This window comes from Toxotes jaculatrix, chromosome 15 (genome assembly GCF_017976425.1).
Source record: "Toxotes jaculatrix isolate fToxJac2 chromosome 15, fToxJac2.pri, whole genome shotgun sequence".
Taxonomy (NCBI): Eukaryota; Metazoa; Chordata; class Actinopteri; family Toxotidae; genus Toxotes; species Toxotes jaculatrix.
The window spans coordinates 9,912,802-9,932,462 of record NC_054408.1 but is presented as its reverse complement, the minus strand read 5'-3'; the positions used below and the strand labels follow the sequence as shown (position 1 = coordinate 9,932,462).

At 39.0% G+C, this 19,661-nt stretch overlaps 2 protein-coding genes across 4 annotated transcripts; both read right to left on the bottom strand.

The window, feature by feature from the left end:
• Positions 1–1,574: 1,574 nt before the first annotated feature.
• On the bottom strand, positions 1,575–12,388 carry LOC121194388 (nectin-3-like protein). Of its 3 annotated transcripts, XM_041057261.1 has the most exons (8): positions 11,948–12,386; positions 8,419–8,760; positions 7,980–8,282; positions 6,276–6,369; positions 3,998–4,152; positions 3,108–3,207; positions 2,905–3,034; positions 1,575–2,742 (listed from the first exon to the last, which is right to left on the bottom strand). In XM_041057261.1, exons 1-7 carry the CDS (start codon positions 12,039–12,041, stop codon positions 2,914–2,916), a joined length of 1,209 nt encoding a protein of 402 aa, XP_040913195.1. In that variant the 5' UTR covers positions 12,042–12,386; the 3' UTR covers positions 1,575–2,742; positions 2,905–2,913. The 3 variants fall into 3 exon arrangements, with proteins under 3 accessions (XP_040913195.1, XP_040913196.1, XP_040913194.1); XM_041057262.1 differs by lacking the exon at positions 2,905–3,034 and having other exon boundaries at positions 11,948–12,388; XM_041057260.1 differs by having other exon boundaries at positions 1,575–3,034.
• A 2,702-nt stretch (positions 12,389–15,090) lies between these two features.
• On the bottom strand, positions 15,091–18,752 carry LOC121193950. The gene is made up of 5 exons (XM_041056384.1): positions 18,618–18,752; positions 18,211–18,528; positions 18,013–18,103; positions 16,470–16,536; positions 15,091–16,377 (listed from the first exon to the last, which is right to left on the bottom strand). Exons 1-5 carry the CDS (start codon positions 18,691–18,693, stop codon positions 16,276–16,278), a joined length of 654 nt encoding a protein of 217 aa, XP_040912318.1. The 5' UTR covers positions 18,694–18,752; the 3' UTR covers positions 15,091–16,275.
• Positions 18,753–19,661: the final 909 nt, after the last annotated feature.

Here is a 19,661-nt window from a genome sequence, read left to right as displayed (position 1 = left end):
TAATGTTTAACAGGGACTGTACCTTGCCTGACCAGACAGGAATGTGCAAGTCTCCCAAGCAAAGAGAGTCTGTACCAGCATTGTAGAAGAGCTGCTGTAGCTGCATTTTCTAGCACAGTGCACAAAGCTTGAGCCCGTCTGGAAACAGGCCTTCATTGTTAAGATAATGTGCAACTACAGATTGCATGAGGCGAAAACAAAGATCGTTGTGTTCTTGTAGGGGTGCGGGGGGGGGGGGGGGGGGGGGGGGGACTGACTGGCCTGAAATCAGCCCTCAGATATAGCCTTGTTCTTGCTTTATTACGTATCTGCACATGGGCAAAAAAAAAAAAGAAAGAAAGAAAGAAAAATTTTGAATGAAAGCAATGACGTCATAGTCTGTACATTTATGTCAAGTTATGTTTTTGTCTGGCGTCTATATTGTCTTGTGGGTTCCTGTTTTATTTTGAAATCGTTGCCCTCGTGTATCTTGTCTTGTTCTACTTCGTGTCTTTGTCTTGTTTCCCGCCCTAATTGTTTCCACCTGTTTCCCCTTACCTGTTGTGTGTATATATAGTCTGCGTTTCCCCTTGTCCTGTGCCAGTTCGTCTTGTCGTATTGTCGCCATGTCTTCTTCTTCTTCATGTTTTCTTTGTACTTTGTCATTGAGTCGTGCATTTGGGTTCAAGTCCCAGCTCAGTCATAACAAATGAAGTAAAATGAACAATATTTCCTCCAGAATTTTCTAAGAGAAGCCTTTTAAAGTTTTTTGTCAGTTTGAACAGATTGACTGGATACTTGCAAACTGCTTCTCAGTGGAAAAAAATGCTTGCTTCCTTTTAAAGCATGACTATGACGGAAGGTCATCATATCACGAATATTTTTTCCATATCTGGCTTCACTGACCTAACACTGGCCAGATATTGTGTAAATATTAGCATATAAGCATTTCTTATCAAAACAGAAAAAAAACACATGAAGCAAGGGGGGTGGAGGTTAACATAATGTTTCTGCAGCCAAAGCAGAGAGAAGGAAATGAAATGCTCATTTCTAATAATGGGAAATATGCTGTGAGGATAATTTTTCGAAAAGATATCAGAGGGTTTAGTTTTAATGAACAAATGCTGAAACAAAGTATTCTCATGTTATTCTTAGCTGCAGTGATGGAATAAGAGTGACCACCAGGCTTTTGGTCACCTCCCTTACCAATGCCCTTCTCCCCAATTGCTGGGCAGCAACCTCCGGGAAGAGTTCCTGGTTGTTCCAAACTTATTCCATTTAAGAATTATAGAAGCCACTGTGCTCTTCAATGCAGCTAAATTTGTTGAAGCCTTCCCTAGATCTGTGATTCAGCAAAATCCTGTCTCTGAGCTCTGCAGGCAATTTCTTCAACCCATGGCTTGGTTTTTGATCCGATATGGATTATCAGCTGTAAGACCGTAGATAGACAGGTGTGTGTGCCTTTCACATCATGTCCAATCAGTTGGATTTACCACAGGTAGAGTCCAATCAAGGTGTACAAACATCTCAAAGATGATAAAAAAAAAATGTGCAAAAATTCTGTTTTTGCTTTGTTAATATTGAGTGTAGACTGGTGAGATTAAAAAAATATATTTTATTAAGGAAAGAGATTTTGCAATATGAACAGCAGGTTCAAACACAGGTGGGACACAGACAAACTGACAAGGAGATAGGGGAACAATGAGACGTATAAACAGGGGTAATGGGCAACAGGTGAATCACATTAGAGGAGGCAGACAATCACAAAGGCGGGAATCTAGACAAAGACATGAAGTAGACTAGGACCAGATAAACTAGGTACAAGACTTCAAAATAAAACAGAAAATACTAACTCGGTCAAGAAAGCAAACAAAAGTAACATAATTCAAACTCAAACAGGAACCTACTAAAACAAAACACAAGAAACTAAACAAGAGTCCGGAGTTCAGAAAACAGTCCCCTTAGTGAAGGGATTTGAATTTTTGCTTAATGCACTGTGGTCTGTGTTTTACTGTATTTCACTACAGGGGAAGAACTCTATACAAACTGATACACAGACAGCCCTGCACTTCACAGAAGGCCAATCACATACTTACACCTGGCACCAGTTCTCTTCTGATAAGAGCTGCTGCTGTCTAATTTAGACGACGTCATAACGTCCTGCTTAGATGGAAGGTCCATTCTGTTTTCATTTTCAGGATTATAACTTAGTTGAGTAAAATCAACATTTCATTTCTTAGAGTGCAGGTCAAATCAAACCAAACCCGAGGACCTCCTTGGGGTGAGGTATTGTGAGCAGTTAATGCTGTTGGTGGGAACACATATAGTTAACGTCAGTACCGTTAACGTCTTATGTTGTTCTGGGTTATAAAGGCAGCACAGACAGTTTAAACCACATTCCATGCTGGCACGGAAAAAGTCAGAAAGTCAGTTAACCAGATTTCCTGTCAAAATGTTTTTCTATTTGACAGTTTGCAGCCCCCCCCCCCCCCGTTTCACATTTTCCTCTGCTGTCTTGCGCAATAGATGTGACAATTGCACCAAGTAGAGACCAACACACATTACTGATGTGATGGAACTCCAATATTAAAAAAGTGAGCATAAATGAGCCAAGAGTATAAACGAATACGCAGCACCTGAACCACTGCATCTGCTCAGCAACTAGCTGAGTCAGGAATGACACAGGTTAGGGGGGCAGCCTGTTAAATTCCCGCACTCCAATTGCTGACAGTCATGTTTCCTCCATGGATGTCAAAGAGATTTCTATGACAGAAAAATCAAAACAATTGATTAAAACAACATTTAATATCAAATGAGTTCACAAAGAGTTTTTGGGTTTCTGCAGTTTTAGGAAAGAACATTTAAAAAGAAATAGCTGTGCCTTTTAAAAAATCACAAAGTACTGCACAAAATTAAATATTGTACATTTCTTCTCTAACGTGCCGCTTCTCCGTCCATTTCTTCTTTTAATGCTACTGCTGCTTCTTGTAGTTCATTTTTTTCTTCTCTTTTTCTTCTGGCCTTCAGAACTTCCTCACGTATGACCTGTACTGTCCTAGACAATGAACCATCAATTAATATACCACTAAAGACTTGCATATAATATGCAGTAATACTGTAACAGGTACCTTGGATGTATAAAAAACTTCCATGCTGTAGCAGCAACTGCAAGACCGACAATCAGGGAAAGCAAAAGACCAAGTATGGCCCAGCAAGTAGTGCAGGTGCCTGTAGGGAGACAGAAGACAAAAAAGAAAAATAAAGTAAGACAAAAATCTGATATATACTGCCAGTTTATCCAGCTGAATCTAAGACAAACTGGTAATGGCTAACCAACCGGACATAGCAGTGGTGGAGAAACAATTCACAAGTCACAATTCAGAGTTTACACACACTTACAGACAAACCCCATTCACATTCACTCACTGTGTCTCACGTGGATCACATTTCAAAAAAGTACACTGAGGAAATGGGTTAAAAGTATGGGTTTACAGCTATCAGCAATATTTTTTTTGTTAACAATGTATGAAGTAACCATATGAAAACAATGTGACAATGTGAAAGGGATCACCTGAAGTGATGAACCAACACCAAATTATCACCTGAATCTGCAGCTCCCTTTGGCTTTACAAAGCTTTATATTGAGTTCCAGCTCAATGTTTAGGTGTCCATGCTGCACCTTTACTTTTTTGGCTGTGTATGCAGGAAAGATCTAAAAATTCACTGTACACGACCTGTTCAGCAACAGACTACACAGGAGACTAGCGACTAGCTAATGCATACAGTGGAGCTTTAAACAACAAAAGATTTCCACCAGGATTTGGTGGAGACCAAAACAGAGCACGAGGAGAGTGAATATTGAACTTTCATTCACCAGGTGACAAGAAACATGAATCTAAATGAATGAAAATGCTGCTCTGTATCTGTTGGATGTGTTAATACGCATTTTTCAGGTTCAACCAAACAAAAACCAAACAAACAAAAAAAAACCACACCACCAGATCAAGCCTGAACTCACCTGAAGTCACATGCACATAAAGGTAACCATGGTCTCTTCCATACTGGTTAGATGCTTCACACTGGTACAGGCCGTTCAGGTCAGAGCTCATGCTCAGAAACTGCAGCGTTGCACCCTCCACTCTGACAGCAGACTGAGGCCACGAGTTGCCATGCCTGAAGGTGACAAAGAAAACTGAGCATGAATTATGCAGCCAAATGATTTCACTGATTAGTTCACGGTCTGTGTTCTAGGTTCTTTGTTCGTCTCACTCAGAGGATGTGGCAGTCTGTTTCTGTGGCCATGTGTTCAGTATTCACAGCCATGGCTGAATGCCCAAATGCAGAGTTGAGAAAGAAGCCAGAGTGTTTTTCCAGTGTGGATGTGACATGTCAACAACTAAGCACTACACTATGCATGTCTCCCCCTTTCTGAAATGTTACCAACTTTCAGGGACAATTTATATATCAGAATGTATTAGACTAATAAATTAGTCCCATCTCATCGTTCAGTGTTGCTCTCACTGATATATAATACATGAGTGTCTTTACTTAGGCCTTTTTGTTAATAGCATACATACATTTCAAGCTATGACAGCATTATTGATGGTAAGCTCTGGCTTATACAATGTTGTCTGCTGAGATTTTGAAAGACAATGACACAGCCCTGCTCAGACACAGAGTGCTGTGTAACTATAAAGTTAAGCAGGTGAGTTTGCTACAGCATTTCACACACTCAGTAATTTTACACAGCCTTTATCTGTTCATGCAGGTCAAGCCTGGTTATATGAGAATTTATGGTAGTCACACACACCCCACACAGGCATTGCCATTAACCTATATTTATGCTATTTTTGTATTTATGAAAGGGCGGCATGGTGGTGCAGTGTTTAGTACTGTCGCCTCACTGTCGACGATTCCAGGTTTGAACCCTGGGCTCTTCTGTGCGGAGTCTGCATGTTACCCCTGTGCCTGCGTGGGTTTTCTCCAGGCACTCCGGCTTCCTCTCACAATCCCAAGGTTAACTGGTCAATTGGCCCCTAGGTGTGTGTGTGTGTGTGCATGTGTGATTGTCTGTCTTTGTGTGCCGGCGACCAGTCCAGGATGTACACCGCCTCTCACTCGTAGTCAGCTGGGATAGGCTCCAGCTCCCCCGCGAACCTAACAGATCAAGCGGTATAGAAATTGGATGGATGGATGTATATAGACCACTTCACCATCATAAAATAGGGCAGTAGAAGTGTGTTTGGTTAACAGGTTGTTTTTATGACCCCTGAAATATTACTATTTGCATATTCAGTTAGAAGTCTAACCACAGAAAAAGACCAAGATATATATGACCAACTGAATTTAAATAAGTAGTTCAATTCTAGGAAGTCGGCTAATAAAAGACTCCACAAACTCATGTTTATTAGTTCTGAAGTGCTCCAAAAATTAAAAAACAGAAATTTTAAGTTGAGCTGACTTAAAATTACTAAAACTTATATATTTACCTTAAGTTAATGACAAAAGATTAGTTGATTCTATTAGTACTAATAGATTTTTCACAGTACAGTACTGTTCTTGTTTGATGACTAAAATAGAACAAAGAAGGGAAGTTTAATGTTGAAGCATGCTGAATGAGCATGTTAAAGCATGCTCCTTCAGCTTGTGTTTCCATGGCAGAGATATTCTGCTAACACTTTGTCACCCTCTGAAAATAACGGCCTAAGTCATATTATCAGTTACAGCAGATAACACATGGTTAACACATGACTTAGGCCATTATTTTAGCAGGGTAACGACTTGATATCTCAGGTTAAATTCTCCCCAGGGTGCTGCTAATGTGCGTTAATGTGAGTTTTAACTTTCTGTTCTGAGGTTTAGTTTTCAAAAATCTCCTCTAAGGTGCTATTGAAATGGATTTGTACCTCTACAGTTTCAAGTAATTGATATGACACTTTTCAGCCACATGCCAGTGACTGTGCCTTTTCACCGCCTGTTTGTGCAGATATGAAGAAACATTGAGAAAACACAATCACTAGACCAGTGGGGAGAGTACTACAACAGGGATAACATCACAGTCCCATTGTGAAAGAAATTTTAAATCAATCTAAAAAAGTCAGTGTGGAGACATAATTACAAGTGCAGCAACACAGGAGCAGTTAGAAATGGTTCACTGCAGTTATAGCTACACTATGAAATTCAGTTACAGAAGATACAATTCAAACTCAATCAAATTCATTTGGCTTCAAGGTGAATGTTAAAAATAATCTTGTTGGGATATGAAACTTTCCACAGCTTCATTATAACTACTGTACCTGTTCCAGGTAAAAGTTGCTTTTGGGTTGGCTTGAGTCAAACACTGAAATGAGTCTGTGGATCGCACGCTAATGTTCACATCCTTGGGTGAAACTGCAAGAAACAGAGAGAGGGAGGGGGAGAGAGAGAAACAGCTGTGTTGAAAAAATATTTTAAAGTTTGTATTTCTCAAATATGTACCTTTCACAAGAACCTTAAGCATTACAAGTGGCAAGAGCACAGAGTCCACATGTTTACAGTGAATTAGCTGCATTTGAAAGACCGCTGTTGTCTGAGCTTTTAATACAGACAGCTGTTTCTCAACAGCCTGGCAGAGTGTCTATATCAAGGTCAACGTTTTATGCCAGCCAACAACACCTTAGTGTTAGTGAAACTGTATCTGTGACTCTTTCATGGTTTTTCCTGCAAACTATTTTTACTGTGTCATTTTCCAAACATTCACATGGTAGAACTCTTTGGAACAAAGAACTATTCAGTGTGTAGTGTGAGCTGGGAGGAATGCTGCCCCACAACACAGCTGTACCTGTAGGTGTGGAGTATAACAGAAGGTCTGGAGTAAAACAGAACTGTGGCTCCATTTGTTCTACAGAAAAATGATGCTTTCTAATGATGCCTATTTAAGCTCCTACATAGTTGTGGATGAATTGTTGCCTGTGTTGTTCACATACTCTTCTGCTGTGGTGGCCAAACTACAGCAGCCTTCACAAAATATGGTTCATGTCGTTGTCCACACAGCTGAACATATACAGTGCAAAATGACACCTCACCTCAAAACCTTACAAAAGCAGCACATTTCACATCTTGCAGGTGGAATACCGCAGTAATAAAACTTCTTCCCAAAATGCATGAAGAAAAACTCCAGTCCATCTGAACTGTTCTGAATGTGCTGTGTTATTCAGATGACCTGACCGTGATTTTTCAACCACATGACAGTGACTGTGCCTTTTCACCGACTGGTTGTGCAGATATGAAGAAACATTGAGAAAACACAATCACAAGACCAGTGGAGACTATTACAACAGGGATAACATCACAGTCCCATTGAGAAAGAAATTCAATTCAAATCAATCTGCGGTTTAAAGTCAGTGCCGAGACATTACTCTTTCTATGCAAAGACGATGTAATCTTTAAATTATCCAACTATCTTTCGCTCATTATTAATAATATTTGTAATTAAGTGTAACTTAACACACTCTGAAAATCTTGTTTTTAGTAATCTGCAATCGCAGTACTTCTGACCTTGCAGAAGTCAGATGGGAGTGTACTCAAGGGTGTGTTGAACTGAATACAACCAGATTAACATCAAGACCATAACAGCACAAGGCCAAATATACAGAGAGAGAGCTTAAATGTGTGTTTGGTTCTGCCCTCTAAGATTACTGTAAATAATAAATGTAGTAACTTCATCCCTGGGCAGCCAGGAACACGAGGATTTTGCCCAAGAGAGGACCCAAATGAAGAAAACCCCAAGATGGACAGATGAGTGAATTACAGTCCCTTTATTTAAACTCAAAGTCACTGGCATAAAGTTCATGGCCAGGAAAGAAAACTGGAGCAACTAAAAATAATCTGAAACACTGGACACTGGACACTTTAATTTAAACTCTCATTCTTTTGACTATTGAAAATGGGCAGCAGAGTTTACTCAGTGATTGCATGGGTTAAGCAGAAATCCATATGTAAAGAATAATTTGTATACCCACATTGGACCTGTATGGTGAAGGTCACTGTTTCCTCTTTCGACAGGGCTGGATTGGTGACAACACAGTGGACCACATGATGGTGGATTTCTCTGGTTGGCACTCCGACCAGTGAGCTGACTGTGGTAGTCGTACCGTTGGCGTGTTCAGTAGAGTTAGTTGTTGCCCTCACTTTTCCTGCCAGTGTACCAATGAGCCACCTCACCTCTGCGGGAGGCCTGGAACCAGCAGCTGTGCAGGTAGCGAGGGAAACTTCTTCATCACCCAAAATAGGAAGATCATCCTTCACATGGGTGACCGGAGGCACTAGGAGAGTAACCATACACAAAAAAGTCAACATGCAAGCAAGACAGTACAAACGAGACACTGTCTCTCCCTCCATCTGTCACATATACACAAACACACACTGAATCCAGAACATTTTTTATACAATATTTCATACCAAGCAAGTTCAGAGGTATCTCTGTCTTGTGATTTCCACTGGGGAACAATGTGAAGATGCACGTGTAAACGCCTTCATCCAGCAATGTGACATTAGATAACTGGAGAGATCCATTCTCCTCATTGAAGTTCCCAACAAACTGAAATCGATAATCGTGTCCATTGACAAACTGTGGTCCATTTGAGGACAGGATGGTAAAGAAATTGTCAGTCTGAGGTTTGTTTCTGGTCTTCCTCTGCCATGAAATCTGAGTGAGGAGTTCCGTAGAGTCAATGAGTTTGCAGGGTAAGATGACAGTCCCTCCTTGCACCACGGTCTTGTTCCCTCCAATCACCTGGAGAGCTGTAGGATGCATAAAATGCCATCAGGCTATTAGAAAGCACAAACAGAAGTAAAAACAGGTCTGGGCAGAGAATCTAGCAGCCACGCTTGGTTTGTTTTTGTTAGTGTCCTTGTCCAGGAGCTTTACTTTTAGACACTGTTTTAGTGTCTGAAAAAGTCCAAAGGTTGACAAAATAACCCAAATGGTGTTGTCAGCATAACCTCAGCTTGAGGTTCAGACTTAAAATTTCTAACAGAAGGATTTTGTTAAAAACTGCGAGTGTGGGATATGTAAGCATATATTCCTGGCGTAATTATCTATAAGATTAATTGTACCATAAAATCCAATGCTTGTGGGGGCAACTAACAATTATTCCCATGTTAATTTTAGACAACTGCAAAATAGTCTTGTTGTATTATAAATGGCTATGTAGTAAAAGTTTTCAAACCTCATGGCCGTATTACTAAAACTGGTCTCACTAGATCAAATTTTCATTTTATACCCTAAAACAACACAACTTTACCAAAGCTTCCACTAACATTAGCACTGTATCATGTTTGGTGTGATAACCAGGCTACAAAAATAAGTATAGACACTCCCTACAGGAATGCAGACCCTCCCTAGAGGAATGCATGCATGCATGCACTTCAATAGTTATTAAATCTAAACCATCAACATGTCTTTTGGACCGTATCCCAACCAGACTTCTCAAAGATGTTTTGGCCTTGATTGGCACTTCCATATTAGATCAGATAAATTTATCTTTAGTAATGGGATATGTTCCACAGGCTTTTAAGGTTGCAGTTATCAAATCTCTACTTAAAAAACCTTCTCTTGACCCTGGCACTTTAGCAAACTATAGACCTATATCCAATCTCCATTTTACTTCTAAAATTCTTGAAAAGGCTGTTGCAACTCAGTTGTGTGACCATCTTCATAGGAACAGTTTGTTTTAAGTTTTTCAATCAGGATTTATAGCACAGAAACAGCACTGGTGAAAGTTACCAGTGACCTTCTCACAGCATCAGACAATGGACTCATCTCTATACTTATTCTACAAGATCTTAGTGCTGCATTTGACACTATTGATCATAGTATCCTACTGGAAAGACTGGAACATGTCATTGGGATTAAAGGAACAGCACTAGGCTGGTTTAAATCATATCTATCAGATAGATTCCAGTTTGTTCATGTTAATGACAATTCCTCCATTTATACCAGAGTTAGTCATGGAGTTCCACAGGGTTCTGTGCTTGGAACGATACTGTTGATCTTATACATGCTTCCCCTTGGCAATATTATCAGGAAGCATGGAATAAATTTCCATTGCTATGCAGATGATACCCAGCTATATTTATCTATGAAGCCAGGCGAAACAGATCAGTTAGCCATGCTTCAGGCATGTCTTAAAGACATAATAGCCTGGATGACCTGTAACTTTCTTCTTCTGAATTCAGACAAAACTGAGGTTATTGTGTTTGGTCCTAAACATCTTAGAAACAGTTTATCTAACCATATAGTTACTCTGGATGGCATTAATTTAGCCTCCAGTACAACTGTGAGGAACCTTGGAGTTATTTTTGATCAGGATTTGTCCTTTAACTCGCATAGACAAGCCTCTAGGACTGCCTTCTTTTACCTGTGCAATATTGTTAAGATTAGGAACATTCTGTCTCAGAGTGATGCTGAAAAACTAGTCCATGCATTTGTTACTTCTAGGCTGGACTACCTTAATTCCCTATTATCAGGATGTCCAGTTAACTCTATAAAAAGCCTCTAGCTGATCCAAAATGCTGCAGCGAGAGTACTGACTGTAATTAGCAAGAGAGATCTTCAGCTGGTATAAAGTAGGTAAACTCCTAAGACCTATTATTTCAAGTTTAGAGTATTTGACATTTCAAGTGATGTACTGTCTATGCTTATTGTAGATGCTATTTTAATGGCATCAATATAAAGAATATAAAGTGAAACAAATTTCTGCTCCATGTAACACTGCCACCTCTCATTTTAAGTGATTCAGAAATCCCAATTTGGAGAACATTAATTCAAAATTGGTCTGACAGGAAATATTTAGTTCCTGGTAAAGTGAACAAGGTATATTTTTAAATCATATACAACTCCATCAAACATTACATTTCTGAATATTTGAATTTTGTGTTAGTGGCACAGAAACAATTGCATATTTATTTTACCACAGTATGTGTGTGAACAAGTATTTGAAAGTCTGAATGGGACTAAGCTTCTTTTACAGAAAAGAGATGCATCTTTTAGTTAATGAAAAAAATAAAATGTATATAGTAAAATGAAAAAAAGTATCTTTTCTACAAGTTGTGCTGTATGCTATACTTGTTATTAGAAAGTAACATTTGTCTGCATCTTTATTTTATTGTTGACACATACACTCATGGAGCATTTTATTAGGAACTCTTGTACACCTGTTATATATTTTCATGATTTTTCCTTAACATTGGCCATCCTGGATCACCTGTTCTACAAAGGTGGTTATTAACTGGCTCAATTAACTAAGTTCATGTGAGGATGAATAAAGTACTTAATATGAAATAAAAAGACACTGTGACACGTGCAGGTAAATTCAGTTAACTATTAGGCTACTTGGTGACTTATTACTAAGTTTCTTACTGAATTAGTAATAATTTATTATGAACGTGAAGGGGGTTAGAAAAACAAGTTAAAGTAATTTCAGACTATTTCTGCTGCCAAAGTCTGTCTGTCTGACCTGGAGCCACATGTACAAGAAAAGAAATCGCCATGTTATTCTAAGCTGCAGTGATGGAATAAGAGTAAAAGCACCAACACTGTCTGGAATTCTGTCGGGATTTTTTTTTTTTAATCTATAATATTTATTGTTTAGTTAATTAGAAGCTAGAAGCTTTGTTTTCAATGTGAACACGTGGAAAGCCAAACAAAACGATTCGACTGATCTACAAAAATATCTTATGCTTTTTACTATTTGTCACTTTATTGTAAACTATTTTGTTCCTGATTCTGTAGGAATGACTCGCAACCCCGTTGAATTTAAGTAATCCTGATTTATGGTACATAAGCAACACAGACAGGTTTCCATGACGTGTGCTTTCCCGATTACAGCTTTTGTGTTGCAAGAGGTGTGTGGATGTTAAAATACTGTTTGGCGACATAGCAGGTCGCTGCATCCCACAGGATAGTAAACACATTCAGCCATCCTACCGTTTGAACGCCACAGTCTGAGGAAGAACACCGACATCAGCGTAAGCCTGGTGCAGCTCACGGAGAAACAAAGCAGTGATGACTGGCCGTGCATATTTCTCCCGAGGCCAATCCCCAAGGTTTTCGTTTCCCTCAAAAGGCCCAGTGTTTAAGGAGAGATCGAAGTACAGGCAGTGGCGCAGGTTGTATAGAAAAAAAGGGGATAGATATGTTTAGACATGTGAGGCAGCCCTTTCGCTGCTCCACTGTCCCCCCCACCAAATGTACACACAGAAATAGTGTTTGTATCTGAAACGGTACAAACATTCGTCGCTGGGGTAATAAAGTGAAGGGAATTTCGCCTCTTTTTAGAGAACCGCCTCTTTTGGCTCGGCTCACTAAAAAGCGGCTCTTTCAGCTCCCAAGCGGCTCTTCAGATTGTTTTGTTGATTAAATAAATTTACTATCAACAATAATGTAAAAATATGCACAAAATGAATTACTAATGTATTTTTTATTTAAATATGTTTATTATATAAATATGCCTTTATTTATTTACTCCACTCCACATAAAAAATAAATTATTAAAAATACAAAAAACAACTCCTTATAATTCAACTTTTAACAATATTAAACTTTCAGCTTTTTTCTTTTAAACAAATTTAAAGTGAAACAACAGGTTGTTTGTGGAGCCGGCTCTATATGAATTTTTTTTCTTGCAGACTCTACACTCTGCCTTTGTATTATCAATATAACTGAAATGGTTCCAGATTTTGCTTCTTTTCCTGGTGTCACTCATTTTATGAACTATACCTTTCTAATGCATCGATGTTGTCTTTTCTTGTAGCCCCTGGCTCTCTATCTCTCTGTCCCTCCTGCTCTCCTGTTCATGTGCTACTGCTGCTGCAAGTGTAACTACCGCCCCTCCCGCCTCTACTCAGCGCAAACACAGGCCACAAACACATATTGACCAATCACGTGCAGCTTGAAGAAAAAATGATCAAATTAGACCACTTGAAGTACAATTGTGTACACTGTAAGACAAAAACGTACTGTACCTTCAAACTATAGTACAGTAATGTGCCCACTGAAAAGGGTACTATAATGTACTTAGAAGGGTACCACCTCAGCAGCAAGCTATTCTGGACCTTAAGGAGACAAAAATGCACCAAGCATCACCCACAATAATTGCTTCTTGACCATTTATTGACAACAAAAGTTCATAAGGCTTACATTGTGACTAAATGGTTTTACATAAAATGTAACCACAGTCATCTGTACTTTGTGTGTACAGTATGCATCAAAAATATCCACATATCAGCCATTTTTTATCCAAATGATAAGAAATGAATGAGTCAAAGTTTTCTTTGAAAAAACACAACCAAAAATTGAGGTCATCAACAATATCTTGTTGGACAGAGAGGGACAGATGATGATGATGATGATGATGATGATGAAAGAGAGGGAGAGGTGATTTTTTTCAGTGCACTTGAGAATGAAGCTAAACAAATGTAGCTAAACAATAAAACAATATTGTCCTTGTGTTTCTGATAAACATGCCGCCTAAAAGAATGATACTTGGAAAAAGCAGACTGGGAGTTACTTATCCTACAAGTTATAGTGAAATGAGGTTCATGGGCATGTACAAGTCCAATATGCTGAATCAATTTCTTAAGTGTAAAAGTCCTCTTTGAGCATTTTGAACACTGATGCAGTCCAGGCATTGCTCAGTACAGAAGGTTCAGCACTTAATATGCCTTACTTTAATATGTCTGCTGTCCATACCATCAGCTTCAATGTCCTTACCCCAGAAGATGTTTCGTAGGAATGGATATCTTTTTAATAGCAGGAGCTTTAGGTTTGCTGTTCTGGGTTGGCTGGTTCCAAAGTAAGGGTGACCTCCTTCTAGCGGTTTGTGAAATCTCTGAACTTCAGCTGCTTTTTAAAAGACTTCTCAAAGAGATAAGCACTCTCTGTTAGACTGCAGTCTACCGTTTCTCAGCCCACTTCATTGCCTCAGAAATAATGTGATGTAGTTATGTCAACATGGACCAGAATCTCAAAGGAACGTCTCCACCCTCTTGTGGAATCCATGCGACAACGCACTGTTCTGAGAGCAAAGAGAGGGTTATTTGCTCTTTTTTTTCTGTTTAATCCTGTATATTGTACTATCGGACACAGACAGAAAAACACACACTCACACCTACTTAGAGTAATTATTAACAAATAACCTATCCCATGCATGTTTTTGGGATTGTGGGAGGAAGCCGGAGTACCTGGAGAGAACTCACGCAGGCATAGGGAGATGGCTCCCACACTCTCCCAACCCAGGGTGAGTCAGGGTGCCATTTATACATGCATATGCTGGTGGTGCATGCTGGGAGAGGGGACTGCTCCCGCACTCTCCCATCCCTGCCACCCACCTGAGTCTTTTTTAACAGAACAGTTCTAACAGAATAATTGTCAGTATATGGTAATGCTACTTTTTAGTAAAGTTCTGAGTACTTATTGAATAACATTAGTATTAACATGTCCCTTTGTAATACATAGCAAAATAATAATCCCTATGAGCATTTCTGCAAATCAAACTATAAAAAAGTGAGTGAGTTTGTATCATAGACTGTATGGTTTGTATTGTGTTGCCTTCAGGTGCTCATTGTAAATGTTGGCACTCAAGGATACGGTTTTTCCATAATCCCTTGCAGCACAGCTATAGCACATATTTGATCAAGTAGCAATTCTGTTACTCGGAGAATTGTGCCAAAATTTGGATACACCAACTGGATAAAAGGCCTCTCCAAACCAAGCTCCCGGACTCAATTTCAACCCCAGCCCGGCCCTGGCTATGAACATAAAAATCATTCGGTCATCTCTGTTCACTAAAGAAGTTATTACACTGAAGATGAAAACCAAAACCAGTTGGTAAATAATCCACTGACTTGTACTCCCATGCTTGTCATAGCAGCAGGCCCCAGCACCACGAGCGACCGCCACCGTATGGAAGCCTCTGTGGCTGATATTCGCCATTTTGCTGCGAGCAGCAGCGACTCCCCCTCCCGACTACCCAAAAAATTTTTGGAGTGTGGTTGCGTACAGTTAACTAGTGTGTGTCAATATCTGACACACACTAGTTAACTGCTTCATGATAGTGTCACAATCATATGTGTAGAGAAAGCAGGGATTAAAGGAAGTAGTCATATTAGACTGGGTCTGTAGGTACAATATCGACTCTAAGCCAAGGTGTATGTTTTTATAATATGACTTATTAAACTCTAACCCTAATGCGAGCATGTGCAAAACAAAGTTTTGCATGTGATTTCATCGTCTTGTATCACAAAGTATAACTGTACATCAGCTGCAAACAAAAGTTGTGACCCTATACTCAGATATTTTCAATATAGAAATTGTGATAACTGTTATGGCACAAATTTTAGGCTTTAGATCTGTTTGTAAAGCACAAACGCCATACCTGAAAATATTTGGTCAACACTTGGGTCTCAGCTCATCAACTGTTGTTTTTAAAAATGAAAGAAAGAAGTTCTAACCTCTTTTATTCCCACATTTCCATTGCAGCTGGGTAGAAATAATAAAAATTAAAACTAAAACTCACTGTTGAACATGGTCTCAGAACATGTTGGATACTTTATGATGGTTATAAGAAGCAGAATAACCGATAACACTGACACTGTACCATAACCAAATCTGTTAACTTACATTTACCAAATGACCTGTCTCTCTGCAGGGCCCATAACATGAATTCCCTGGCGACATGCAGCGCCTAACCCTAGCCCTGTAATGAAGGCATTCACTATGAAGACACTCTAACCATCTAATTATGGACAATTTTATGTGTCAGCATAATTATACTATAAATCGGTTGGGTCCATTGAGTAACAGTGGAATAACTGAAAATAAAACTTGTCTGTAGTCTTTGAAACACAAGTTTTGATTGGAAAGACTCCATGTAATTCCTTCATGGAACCCTAGAGGGCACCGACCTCCAGTTAAAGACTGTTGAACTGAACTTTACTGACACTGCAACACAGGAACTTGCAGCGGTGGGGTCATAATGCAGAGACAACAAGACAACATTCAATACCACAAACTAATACAAGAATCATTATATTCATAAAAACATGTTGCAATACACAGAGCACCATGAAAGGATAAGATTTTTAAAAACTTCTTAAAGTTAAGGCACTGGTTTTATTGTATTAATGTTAGATAAGCCAAAGGCATCTTTGGGTCCCATGAAGTTGAGTTGGAGCCTTGAATTCTCTGGTTTGAAATGGAAAAAATGTCTTATGTCTATGTCTCGTGTTAAAGTTTCTTGTGAATGGCATGCCAGCTTAGTAGAGACCATAGACTGAATTGATCCTCTCTATGAACTGACTCCTCCGCTTGCTAGTTATCCTACTGTTTGTGTCAGCCTGTTGTTGAGAAAGGACCGCCTGTAGAAACACAAAGTGAAATTTGAAAGTTCAGTGAAGAAAAAGAAAAGCACAGAAGTGTGAAAGTGTGAAGATCACAAAGTTCCTCTGACCTCTTCTGACTGATGATGAAAGTGGTCCTGATCTGGGTCCTGATTTGGTGTCCTGGTCTTGCATTTTCTGCAGAGATCAAGCCGTGACCCGTAATGACACCCGTCCCATTCCAAGCGTTGCCGGTATATTATTAGGTGAGAGTTCATACATGGGACAACGGAGAATAAACCCAAAGAAAGTAGTTAAAAGTAAAGCACATTGAGGTCTCATACTAAAAATAAGCTGAGCTGAAACTAATAGCCGATGAATGGATAAGTTCACTGACAGAAAATTAATGAGGAACTGTTTTGATAACTGATTAATCATTTTTCAAGCAAAAAGGTCAAAAGGTCTCTAGTTCCAGCCTTCCAAAGACATGATTTGCTGTTGTCCTCTGTTTTAGATCATTGTAAACTGAATGTCTGTGGGTGTTGGTCGGACAAAAAAGCATGTTTGAAGCCATCGCTGTGAAACACTGATGGACTTTATTTCTTTTTTTTTTTTACTATTTTCAGACATTTCACAGATTAAACAAAGAATCAATTAATCAAAAAATCAATCAGAAGATTAATCAGTGATGAAAGTAATCATTATTTGCAGCTCTTTATTAACACTGTTCCTGGGGATACTGTGTATCTCAACATTATCTTGATTGCACACAAATGCATGCAAACTGGCACAGTGTGGAATTTGTTTGTTTTTTTTTTTAAACACAATCCATATTTGTATGCATGTGCACTTAATTAATGCTGTAAACTTTGTAATGTACTTTTTTAAGTGATTAAAGGAATGGGGTTGCATTTGCTACCATTTAAGTGACAATCTGTACTTTGAACGCATCGCATTAACTGTCAGTTCTTAACAGTAAATCTGTTTGCTTGACTTAACAGTTACGTCCAAGAATCTATCCACGCTCTGTGCATGCATGTAACCACAGCGTAGCTACATGAATTAGCTGAGCAGCAACCACAGCCAAAGTCATAGCAAAGGTTTTAGGTCATGAGTGCCCCGTCTACCAGACACCATGAGAACTCCAAAATGTTTTGAACATTAAGGGTTTTCTTCATAATTTACGTCCATATTTAATGTTGAATTATTTTGCATGTAATCTTTATTTCCCAGCCTGAAGGCCTACATGCTGTTTCAAAGCCTGCTCCACACTGTCAGGTATAAAACTATCGAATCTTAGTACTTGAGCACCAATCAAATCAAAAAGTATCAAGTATCAAAAGTCAACATTTAATGCTTTGACAGAGTTTTAGGCTTTTTTTACTCAAAAAAATTTCATTTATTTCAGGTAATGTGTCTATCCATGTTTTATTTTGGGAAAATGTTAAATGGAAGCAATGCACTGAGCAGTTTAACAATATCTCATAATTGTAACTTGTGGTATTAATGGCTGCTGTTTAGCAAATGTTAAATAGTCTAAAGGGGGCACAAAAATGTGAATATGTTCATTTCCACCAGTCAAATCAGTCTTAGTTCTCAGTACTGGTAACTGCTCTGCACCTGAACAGAATTTTTTTGTACTAGTAAATCTATAGGCCAAAATTAGTTACTCACCTGCAGAGGCAGACAGCTGAAGCGATGCCACACAGAAGTAATCCAGTTACAGGTGGGAGTATGTATGGAAAATACCCCGTTGCAATGATTTCTACAAAAAAATCAGATGTGAATTAATTCAGGTAGCAGGCAGTTTGAGCCTTGAGACGCATTGTGTCTGGTTTAGAAATGATTAGTCCTGCTCTGTGCTCTGCCTACCTTCAGGTTCCTCAGACACAGTTAAATTCCATTCAGCAGTCTTTGGGCCTCCTCTGCCATTTACATTACATCTATAGATCCCTGCGTCGTTAAGCTGAGTGTTTGAAATAATCAACTTTAAAGGAAAGCTGGGGTCTATTCTCAGTCTGTCAGAGGTGAAATTAGAAAAATTCAGATTCTGTAATCCTGAATAAGCAAAAAGAAATCTGCCTTTGGTCCAGCTGATTTGTGTTGTGTTATTCTCAGATATGTTGCATATGATGGTGACATCTTCTCCTCTGGACACCAACACGTTCCTGTGGACAGGTAGAGAAGTCCCTAACATGGAAGACAACAATCAATCAATATGAAATGAAATCTGTAATTACATCTGCAGCATGCATCAAAACTACAAATCTCCACTGTACCTGCGAAGACATGGTGTACAAGAAACAGCTGAATGAAGAGCAGAGTTGCTTGGTCTAGGTGAACCATGATGACCATCAGACAGACAAAGAGGAACTGACAGACTGGAGCTTAATCATCAGCTTTTATCTTCCTTTGTGAAGGAAGTACAAAGAAAAGGAAGCGGTTAGTTGCTGCTCACCTAAGCTCAGAACTGAGAAAGGTACCGATGTTTTTGTGGAACACTAAGTCTTGTGGGAATCATATAATAATCATTCATGCTTAATCTTTCTTGAAAATAAATTGAGAATATGATTATATTGCAAATCATGTCTCCAGGTCATTTTAGTTTGCCATGTAATAAACTGCAATATAAAACGTATTAATATGAAATGTGCAATGTTCAACTGCAGGAAAAACACCTCAGTGCTAGAAACAGTGTTCAACAGAGTTTGCCCACAGAGTCCCACACATTACAGCACCTCAACATGTTGCACGATGCTTATAGTAACCACAAGAACCCCCTCTTGACAATAATTCTCTTCTGTTTCTCAGAGCACAAGAAAAGAAAAATTAATTCATTTACAACATAACTGTTATACCCTCTAATATGGCTTCAACTTTTTAAAATCATGGATCCCCAGTTACATATGGTACAAATACTGGGGACTCAACTGTGTCATTTTCTTTTCAGTCCTGGTCAGGAGCTTCAGCTACTGTTGGCATCAAACATCAGAATGGGTAAAACATGTGATCTCTGTGACTTTGATCATGGCACTATGATTGGTACCAGAAAGGCTGGTTTTAGCAATTCAAGTTACTAACAAAAACAACTTCCAGCATGCTAACGCACCATGTCACAAAGCAAAAGTTGTCACAAACTGGTCACAAACAGCCTCTTGTGGAATCCATATCACAAAGAATTGAGAATGTTTCACAAGCAGCGGGAGGCCTGACCCAGTATTAGTATGGGGTTACTAGTAAAGTGCACGTGAGTGTAATACAATAGTATTGACTCTATGTATATTTCTTAACAACTTTGAGCTCCTTGATGGTGATTTATCATT